The sequence below is a fragment of the Leuresthes tenuis genome, unplaced genomic scaffold (genome assembly GCF_036924035.1).
Source record: "Leuresthes tenuis unplaced genomic scaffold, fLeuTen1.0.hap1 SCAF_13, whole genome shotgun sequence".
NCBI lineage: Eukaryota > Metazoa > Chordata > Actinopteri > Atheriniformes > Atherinopsidae > Leuresthes > Leuresthes tenuis.
The window spans coordinates 16,662,306-16,672,353 of NW_027325367.1; the positions used below are offsets into that span (position 1 = coordinate 16,662,306).

General features: G+C 42.0%; 2 protein-coding genes across 2 annotated transcripts in view; both read right to left on the bottom strand.

Moving 5' to 3' along the window:
- Window positions 1–10,048, bottom strand: part of LOC140267119 (methylmalonate-semialdehyde/malonate-semialdehyde dehydrogenase [acylating], mitochondrial-like) — a 118,544-nt gene that overhangs the window by 82,402 nt on the left and 26,094 nt on the right. The window lies entirely within an intron of this gene.
- Window positions 1,053–9,417, bottom strand: LOC140267443 (uncharacterized). The gene is made up of 7 exons (XM_072362713.1): window positions 9,213–9,417; window positions 5,105–5,299; window positions 4,016–4,145; window positions 3,146–3,247; window positions 2,177–2,205; window positions 1,991–2,017; window positions 1,053–1,739 (listed from the first exon to the last, which is right to left on the bottom strand). The coding sequence occupies exons 1-7, from the start codon at window positions 9,370–9,372 to the stop codon at window positions 1,465–1,467; spliced, it is 918 nt and encodes a 305-aa protein (XP_072218814.1). The 5' UTR covers window positions 9,373–9,417; the 3' UTR covers window positions 1,053–1,464.

Sequence of the window (10,048 nt, forward strand, 5' to 3'; positions counted from 1 at the left end):
GCCCCTCAGTTTGGGAATTACGAAGACCCTTAAAAATGTAAATTGTAAAGCATTAATTTTCTATCACCTATTTTGATTCTTACTTATGATAGGCACTAATTAAATATTTAAGTGGCATCGTTGAGTTTTAGTACCAAGAAAAACAATCTTTTGGCAAATACTCAGCATAATAAGAGAATAAATAGAATATAACACGCATGTTTGCCATTAGATTTCATAACCATTTCACGCATTATAAAAGACTTTAAAACTTGAGTTCAGAAGAACTGCAGTGATCAACTATTTTATTTAGTGAACATGGATGTGGTGGTTCAACCTTAATCTCCACGTAATATTATGTAGTTATCAACCTGTTTCCCGTAGGTCTCTGCTGTTAGCGTTTGGCCTTTATCTCCACAGGAGGGCGCTGAGGCTGTGAAAACATCGAGGATGCTCATTTTATCATTCCTCACACAAGCTCAAAGTGACCGTTCTGGCTCACAGACTTTTCACACACCACCACCCATCTGAACAAGTGCATTCTTTTTTTCTTACAATAAGGTACCAGAAGTATTTTTCATTCACCTTCACACAGAGTCAGCTGGACTCCTGCTTTATTGGAACTTTCTGAAAGTATATTTTGTTGAGCTCCCAGCAGGTTTGTAGCTCAAGTATTCCCCTCATGTGTCCACTCGAATGTTCATCCAACTGTGGGGGTCATGACAGGTGATTTCCAGCAATTTCCTGCTCATCAAAGTGTTCAGTGGCCGATCGACCTGCGTAAGCCATCATCAGAGAAGTGCTTCATTACAGTGGCTGCACTTTTCTTTCTCTCCGGGGGGCTGATTGAACTTAACCATGCCAGGAAAGCACGACACACACAGTGGAACAGGATCACTGCCAAATATACATTATTTACACACACTGTGGTACATGTTATAAGAAAAAGCCATTATTTTAGTTTATTTTTTTTATTGATTCTCCTGAATTAAAATGGTTGAGGTGGAATCTAAGATGAAACATCAAAAAACACAAATGACAACATCACAGCAAACAGACGCAGACTCACTCATTTCACACAGTTTCCCCCTTATGTCACACTCTGCACTCGCAGGCAATCAGACTGACAGCGCCTCATGCAGAGTGACAGAGCATTAGTGGAGAATGCAGGCATTCAGGGAAACAATATGCACATTTCAAGTGGGACAAATAGAGCCACAACTATGCTGCCGTCTCCCAAGAAGGTAAAAACCCATCGAAGTGTTGACTATTCTCAAAATAAATAAATGAATAAATGAACACGATACTAGAATTCCTCAAACATGTTAACATTAATGTCACAAAAAAAGCGCATATTTTTCCAGTTTCAGGTGATTCGGTGAGGCTTTTGAAAATATGTTTTGAATTAGTAGCCTCGGTTTGGGGGAGAGTTTTTCAAAGTAAACTGTTGATTTAAACATTTTCAGAGTGACTTTTCGGTCGGTGTCAGTAACAAATCTGAAAGTACTGACTGGGTGACTTGGTGGGACTTTTGTAGCTGGATATGTCCTGCTGCGTGCCCTGGCTGGTTGTAGTTTTCTGGAGGTTTAGGGTGAAGGACGGGGTTGATTTCTTCATTCCCAGCTTGCTTCCTCCGTTCACCCGAGGGGGGCTGGGCGTGGCCACGGGCCCACTGTCAGCAGGCACCGGAGACGCAGACTTAGCAGCCTCAGAAGACCCAGTCTTTCTTGTGAGGGGGCTCAGATAGATCTGCATAGTCACTAAGTGAAGTGGTGAAATGAGGTGAGGAGGGTGAGAGAATAGGCAGAGAGGAGGGTCGCCAGTTGGAAAAGAGTGATGTAATGGCGTGGATAAATGAGGAGGAAATGTTAAAGAAGAGGTGGAGGGGAATGGGGACAAAAGTCATGGTGAGATGTGAAAAATGAAGAATGAGCACAAAAGAAAAACTCACAATTGTGTCAACTCAATGGTTCATTAAAGTGTTTTCCTTATTGTCAGGGGCGAAGCCTACCTTTGCAGTATGTCACACGCCTCGTCCCTGCGCCAAAATATCACACAAACACATAAAAAGGTAGTTTATGTGCTGCAAACAATAGCTCCCAGTGAAATGTCAGTCTTTCACGTAAATCTTCCCACTATTTGCTCCGCAGCAGTTTGAGAATGAAACAATGACAATACAGAGAAAGTGTTCTCTCACCTGCACTTACTGCAGCTTCCTTTGACTTGCTGCTGCTGCTGCTATATTGGGACAGAAGGCCAAAAAGAGGGGGAAACGGATTTAGAGAATCTCTGACAAGAACAGGGAGTCAGTGTGAAAGACCAAAATCAGTTTCAGGTTGACTAAACATTTTAGGGTCCCCCTGCAATGGGATTTAGAAAGAAATAATGATAAATCGTTTTCATACATGACAGGATGATCTTTAGGAAGTAGTTACATTTGACTTTAGAGGTCATTTAGCCCATAGAAAGCGCACAGAAAGTTTTCACAATGAATTATGAAACCGTACGCTTAGATACAGTTCTATGTAAGAGCCAAGAGGCACTCCTAATTTCTTTATCGATGGCAAAGAAAACAGAGATGGGTAAAGCGATTTAATGAAACACAGTACATAAGGAAAAACAGAGTTTCTCTGATTCTAATGAGCGTGAAAATCAATATTTGATACGAGCATTTTTTATTTTTCAACAGTCTGAACCCTCTTCGACAAGGCTTTCTGTCATTTCTTTAAGCAGTCTTCAGGAATAGTTCTCCAGGCTTCTTGACAGCCACCCTTCCATGGAAACCATTTCTGATTAGGCTGTTGGTGCGAAATGCTACTTTATGCCTCTCAGACTGTGTTACCTTTGGTATTTGAGGAATTGGGAACAAATCACGTTTGTCTGTGACAGGCGGCCGGTAACAAAGGGCCTAAACATGCAACTGAAAATGGTTTAAACTAGGTTCTATCCTTTGTCTTCTGTTATCAATGGACTCAACACTGGATCATCTCTTGAGCTGGGTGCCGTCAGACCTTTAGAAAAATTGGAGGACTATGTCTCAAGACCATTTTAAAAGATTATAAGGCAGTCTGGCTCCTTGGAGGGAAAATATAAAGAAATGATGGGTGGCTTAAGACTTTTGCACAGTACTGTATGCCTTTCATGTTATACATAAATAGCTTCTTACCTCTCTGCAGTTTTCTTGAAGGTTGAGGCTGCAGAGGTGGGTCGTGTTTTAGTGGTCTTACATGGACTGTCCTTCACGCTACCCAGTGGACTTCTCACACCGCTAGAAAGAAAAAGAAGAAAAAAAAAAAGAAAAGACATACAGGAAGATGAAAATGAAGGAACAGACTTGGACAGAGGACATTATACACTCTAAAAAGGAGTCGTTGTTATGAAAACAATACGTTAATCAACTCTGGAAAAGGGGAAATAAGAGAGTAGAGAAATGAACTGGTGCCACTGAAGAGGATTGTTCCATCGTAATAATAAGCAGACAGCCTTAAGTGAATAGAGATTTACATTGCTCTGTGCAATTATATCAGCGTACTGCAGATATAGTGGTAGCACATTAAGGTACCATGGAGAGGCTCTATCATGGCTTCTGACCAACATCAACTAATGGCAGTATCATTTGAAGGGTAATTGAGAGGAAGAGAATATTGCTTTGGAATAAAGGCCAATGTTGGGATGATTACTGAGCATCCATGTGCAGCGTTTCTAAGATAATGGAGAGTGTCTGCTGATTGCACCTTAGACAATGAGATTTGAAACTTGAGATCTGAGACTGAAGCTTCACTGCGAGCTGTCTGATTAGGGCAGTTTCCCATTAGTGCTATTTGTGGCTGCTTTCTTATCACTCCGGGTGCTTTTTATCGAGAGGGTTGTGAGAGACGAGAGGCTCACACAGTGGAGGATAAAGAAATCACCCAACAATAACCTTGGTATCAGACAGTATCCAACATTAACAAGTAAAACTAATCCGAATATGTAAAAAAAAACTGATTAAATATTGCCCAGCTTCCTGCCTGCAGACCGAGCTGTGATGCCTTACCTTCGAGGTGGCGTTGGGCTGTAGTTCCTGGCTGTGGAGCTGGAGGGCAGCGTGGAGCTCTTCTTCACAGAAGCAGCGCTGGAGGTCACCATGGGCGGTCTGGAGGGCAGAGCAAGAGACACAGGCCTGGCTATGGAAACACACACACACACAAGGGGAAGATTAGTTCTGTGAACTATATTTCTGGTCATTGTTGTGACTGCTCTGTTTGCTGTATGCACAAAGAAAGCTCGTTCGAGACTATTCATGGATTAATAAAAATGGCCGCATTCTAGCACGAATAATTCTGTGAAACCATGAATCAGTTAATAAATCAGAATCAACAACTACACAGCATCCCCTTCCAAGCAAAAGTGCCAAATATTTTCTAATATTCCATGTCTCTTTAAGTATTTTCTAAGTATATTTGTGGATTTACTGTTTACTTTTTTATTTATGTGATTTCTAGCTGAATGTATTTATTGATTGAAATGAGGGGCATTTCCAGGATGTTATTTTGGACTTAAATAAAGTTTGATGTATAGATAATCATACATAACCTACGGGGACTTTTTCCTTTTCGTTTGGTTGTTTGGTCGTTTTTTCCTAAAAGCTACAAAACTCAGCACCCACACCCAAGGGCAGTATTCTGTCTGAAATGCCTGACAACCGCGTTTTCCAGGCCACACGCTCCTTCAGTCTTGCTGCTAGGTGAGAACAGCTCACAGTAGAGTCTGAGCAACTGTCTCATACTTTGGCTTTTTTTGACCAGTCAGTTGGTCGGAGTAGATTGGGGCCTTTGGGAAGAGGGCTTTAAAGAGACAGGAGCCACAGCAGAGCATTTCATACAAAAGATGAGAAGAAGTGCTGTGGCGCAATGTGTAAAGAATGTCAGCATATTTTAGCAGCCCCGAAAGTAAGATTAATAACTTGTAAATACGTGTACTATGGTCCTTTCAAATATAAATATGATAAACCCATATTGTATGATAATAAAGTTCAAGTAGCTGCCCTTGAAAGACAACGTACAACTCAAAAACAACAGTTAGAAAAGCTGACGTCCTGCAGCGCACAGTGCAGGTCAGCATGATAACGCTGGCCTTGGCTCACCTTTGGCAATCGGTGCTCTCCTGCCTGCGGCAGCTGCTGCAGCCTGGTGCTCCTCAGAGATGTTGAGTCTCTTGAGGACGTCAGCCAGAGCCATCTTCAACAGCTGGATTTCATCTTCCTGCATCTGCATTCTCTGCTCCAAATAGGTGAGGCGGTCGACCACATCCAGGCCGCTGGCTGCCGAGCTGCAGCCGTCTGGAGGAAGAAGGGGGACACATCGGGAGGTGGGAAAAGTTAGATTCATGTCACTGCATTGTCGCTCTAGCTTTGTCCCTGTGCGTGCAATCCTTGAATCCTTGAATATGTACACAGCATGACATGTTTTCACCCGGGTGCAGATTATCTCGTTGCTGCCTTTCAAATACATTACATAACTACTGAGATGGTGGAGCTACTGCACTACACTAAAATATTGCTATAAACGATTATTTGGGACATTAAAAGAAGGAAATATCAATATTGAGTTGTGTCTCAACTAATAAAACCCATACTTTATATAAAGCAGGTAGGTTTTTACAGTTTTAGGTTTCAGTGTATTTCAGATGCCAAAAAAAAGGGGGACTTGACCCCCCCCCCAAAATCAAAGATAAATTAGTTTGATAGCAATGTATTTATTCTGAACCTCTTCACTGACATCAAAATAGTATCATTGTTTGGATTTCTGTTGCCATCAGTAAAACAAAGTAAAAATCAGACCTTTTGACACCCCTTCCCCCCAAAAAATGCTTCAAGATTTCATCACGAGTCGGCAAACTTCTCCAAAAAGTAAAAGGCCTCAACTGACTTACAAGACCACATAAACAGAGACCAAGACAAGAATGGCGAGAGAAAAACACACACAGCTGTCTTGTCAACAAGATCTGTGAAGCTGAAATCAGAGAAAGGGTTAAGCTCTTTGAAATCCCCTATTCATGTCTGTATGGCATAAATCAAGGTAATGAGGTCACGTCACAGTTGGACCCAGCAGATCATCTGCACTGTCATCATACAGCAGCATGTAAACAATGGTATTAAAGCGCACATCCAGAACACAATAACATTGCTTTTCCTCCATTACATTCGACTTGATCTTTCTTTAGCTGTTAGTCACAGTGATAATGATTCAGAGGTGAATACCATGTGAGCTGCTGGATGCTGATGTATATTCAGTTTTCCTCTGGTGGCCACTTGAACCATCTTCCTCCACCCCAGACGTCTTCCTCCTCTTCTTCTCCTCTCGCAAGCAAACTCTTTCAGTCCTCTTTCCTCCTCTGGCTCCAATCCGATTGCCCTGCTCTCCCTCCATCTAATTTGGCTGGTGTCCACTAAGATCTCATCGCCTTCGCTTCCACTTATGTCTCACACGCAGATACACACTCACAGATTGGTGTCCTGTTTCCAGCGTCCAAATGATAAAAAGATGAGCGACAGGAGAGGAACGTGGTGGCTTTTTGATCTAGTCAAGTTTCTTTGGTGGTTGATCGGCGCACTCTGGGACACAGTGATGTGTTTGATAGAGCTCAAAGCCTTTTGCTCAGTGTGTGTGTGTATATAAGGGTGGGGGTGGGGTTAATAATGCTTAAAAACTCAGCAGTCGTCCAATTCAGCCTGAATTGTCTTTATTTGTGTGTTCGTGGACTTGCATGTGTGTGTGTGTGTGTGTAGGAGTGCAGAGTACAATGTTAATCCCACAGATTTAGCCTCTTTGACCCCGCCCCCACACATAAGCCATGTGTCACTGTGGGATAGAGACATAAAGGAAACAGCAGAACCTGCTATTGCGTTGTACAGCAGTAGACATCTTGAGTAACTGCGAATATGAAGCAGAGGCAGAGTAAACTAATAGCGAGCACTGCGAGGGCCAGTTTTTTTTTCTGCAGTCTTTTCACCTCAACGAAAATGCAGGCTCGGTTGCTGGTAGTTTGTTGAGAAGCCCAACTAGTTTTGTTCAACACTAAAAAGTTGTGATTAAAAGATCTGAATAGCTGGAGGAATGCATAAATAGCCGAAACTGTTTGCTAAAAATAGTGGGTTAAATGCAGCAACAGCTAATGTCTTGGGGGGGAAAAAAGCAGAAAGATCTAAAAATAATGCTAAGGTTGAAGGGGTTGAATAGCTAACAGCAATGAAATAGTCCAGAAAATGGTTTTGTGTCCCATCACTCAAAATGTGATTTTAAATTAGCCAAATAAATGGACGCACAACTTCAAGAAGTGTATTTGTTGGAATCTTGCTAGCTCTAATGAAAGTGTCAAAACACTGTGTGCATGTCTGACACCTGGCTGTACTTTGGTAATAAGGCTAGCATGTCAGGACCAACAAGTCATGGAGTATTTGGTTTAATGTAGATGTTAACGGGAAAGTTTATGTTTGAATATAACTGCTGCTCAATACTCCAATCCCTGAAATTTCTAACAGCAAAATAACTGAAATAGCGAGCTAGCTAAAAGTGTAAAATGGTTAAAACTCTTAGCTAGTGAAATATAGCTAGCTTGCACTTTCAACCATTAACTATATCAAAACATAATGTTAGCATTACATGTTAAATGGTTACATATAATATCGGTAATAAATTAAAGTTTGAGAAAAAATCAACAGATAAAGTTAATGGTTACAATGTTAGATAGAAGTAACATGTTTGTATGTTTGAAATTGTTAGCTAACTGGTTACTACAGTTGATAGATTTAAAAAATGTTAACGAAAGATGGTATCATCAGGTTCCTTGTGGTCAAATGCAAACTTAACCAAAAACTGCTTACAGGTGAAAAAAAACCATAGGACCATCTTTATTGAAATAAAATGCAATTTAACATAAAAATAATAATGAGAAAAAGTATGATGCCTAAGAGGTAGAGGCCAAAACTCCTGTCATCCTAAATTTGGTAACTGTAATAATCATCTTCCAAAATGTTGATTTCTTTTCTCCCTTCTTGTTGTAAATCATTAGCGATATGAGCGTTTCCTCCTAACAGTGTTGATCTGCTGTGGGCGAGGACATTCAGTATAATCACTCAACTATGCAGCCAGCAGTAATCTGCATCTCATGGAGAGTTGTGATTCTGTGTAGGTTCATGATCTTCTATTCCTACTCGTCCTGGCAGTGACATCATCTTCGTGCCACCTCCATACACTCCATATGGGATTGGGATTAGAATAGCACATAATCCTAGTACTGTAAAAGAGAATTAGCGAACCCAAAGCTCAGTGTCTGCGCTAAGTGAGCTTCACTAAGAATAGGCAGGCACCTTGATGTGCATTTTATGCTAATGCATCACAACACACGTCCATTTAGTCATGCCCACACACACACACCCAAACAGCACTTTCAGAATCCATAAACCTGTTATGGATTTTTGCTAAATCAAAACACATTAAGGCATAACTGCAGCACACTGAGCCAGTGAAGTGTTTTAATCTCTGCTTGCAGATGGTGTCTCTTAAAAGACAGAACAGCATTAGCTGACTCTCACAGGCTACGCATGCATCAGTCCACTGATATCAATGTCCCTAAGAGGACGGGATGTTCGTCTGCATTTCCCTTTTCAGGTGAGACACGTTCCACAACACCCACAGTTTGGACAGTATGGCTTCTGAGTAAATACTAAATGTTCAAGAATACAGTGTTTTGGTTTTTATCTTGTTTGAGAGCCAACACTGCCTACCAACTGACATGCAAAGAAAAACTGGTTTTCACTCAGTGTATATCCCAAGTGGCACAAAAGGCAAAAAGAAATTGGTATGAATGACATGTTTGTAATGACAGCTGCCAGAAAACAAGAGCTACATACAAAGTTCTGTACAAATGTACTTGTCGAGTCAGGCAATGCTCCTCGGCCACGTTATCGGATTTCAGTTAAGTTACTATTTTCCATGGATTCTTTTGACAAATCAAAAGTAAACCCGAAAACTTGCAGACCGTCGTGAACCCCACATGCTTGCATCCCTTTATTTGTTCATCACGCCTGCATTTCTATCACTCATTCCAATTAATAGTACACAAAAACAAGCTGCAATCCCGTCCATGCTCTAAGGTGGAGGTGGAAAAACTACCTGGATTTTACCCACAGAGGTTCTTTTTGTCATTTAAGTGCACCGGCCCTTCAATAATCTGAACCAGCTCAGCTCTACCTGTCATGAAGTCCGTGTCTGGTGCCAGCAGGCAGTCGCCCTGGTAGCTCCCCTTCAGTGAAGGTCTCCTCAGCAGGCCGTGGGACGTCTCCTCCATCCCCAGCCCGTGGTCTACCAACTCCTCCATGTTTGTGTCCCCCTCCATTGTGCCCGCTGCCATGCCCTGTGTGCTTTTACTAAGTATCCCTCAAACTCTCTGCTGATCTGATTCACCTTCCCTAGTCCAATAGTGACCACCGCCTCCTGCTTTCCCTCCCTCGCCTAATGTTCTGTAAGAAGCGTGTGGGTGCTGGGAGAGGGTGATGTCACTCAGGCAACAGATTAAGGGCCCGGTAAGCCATCTGAAGCTCATGGGAGGACAGGACTAAGGGAGAAGGAAAATGTCATGGTGGAAAGGAAGGAAAAAACTTTCATGTTAAATACCCTCAAATTCCTGGGAGATAAGTTTCACAACTCCTGTTAATGAACATAAAGGTAAAAGCGGTGAGTGACAATTACTGACCTGCATGTTGAGGAAAAACATACTCCTGACAAAACACACACACAGCAGGGTTGGACCAAGCAATTTGCTGTGGTATGCAAAGTTGCAGACAAGCACACAATTACACTCCCCAAAAGAGCTTACATCAGGCTACCATCCGGTGTGGTCAGCCCTGGTGTGCAGTAAGGATGATGAGATTCAGAGATTAGGGAGCAGAACTTGATTAATTATAGTCATCAAGAGGACAATAAGCCGGATGTGGTAATTAGACCTACAGAGAAAGAAACAGGGGTAGACAAAAAGCTAGTTAGGCGATTGTGTTGGGGTCTCCTCCGGGGTAAGCTGGCGTTTTGTC

Excerpts from the sequence above, each read along its gene's own strand:
- LOC140267443 (XM_072362713.1), bottom strand. The coding sequence starts at position 9,372 with ATGGCAGCGGGCACAATGGAGGGGGACACAAACATGGAGGAGTTGGTA. Across the intron at positions 5,300-9,212 it reads AGACACGGACTTCATGACAG|ACGGCTGCAGCTCGGCAGCC; the intron begins GTAGAGCTGAGC and ends TTCTTCCTCCAG. Across the intron at positions 2,206-3,145 it reads TTCAAGAAAACTGCAGAGAG|CAAGTCAAAGGAAGCTGCAG; the intron begins GTAAGAAGCTAT and ends CAGCAGCAGCAG.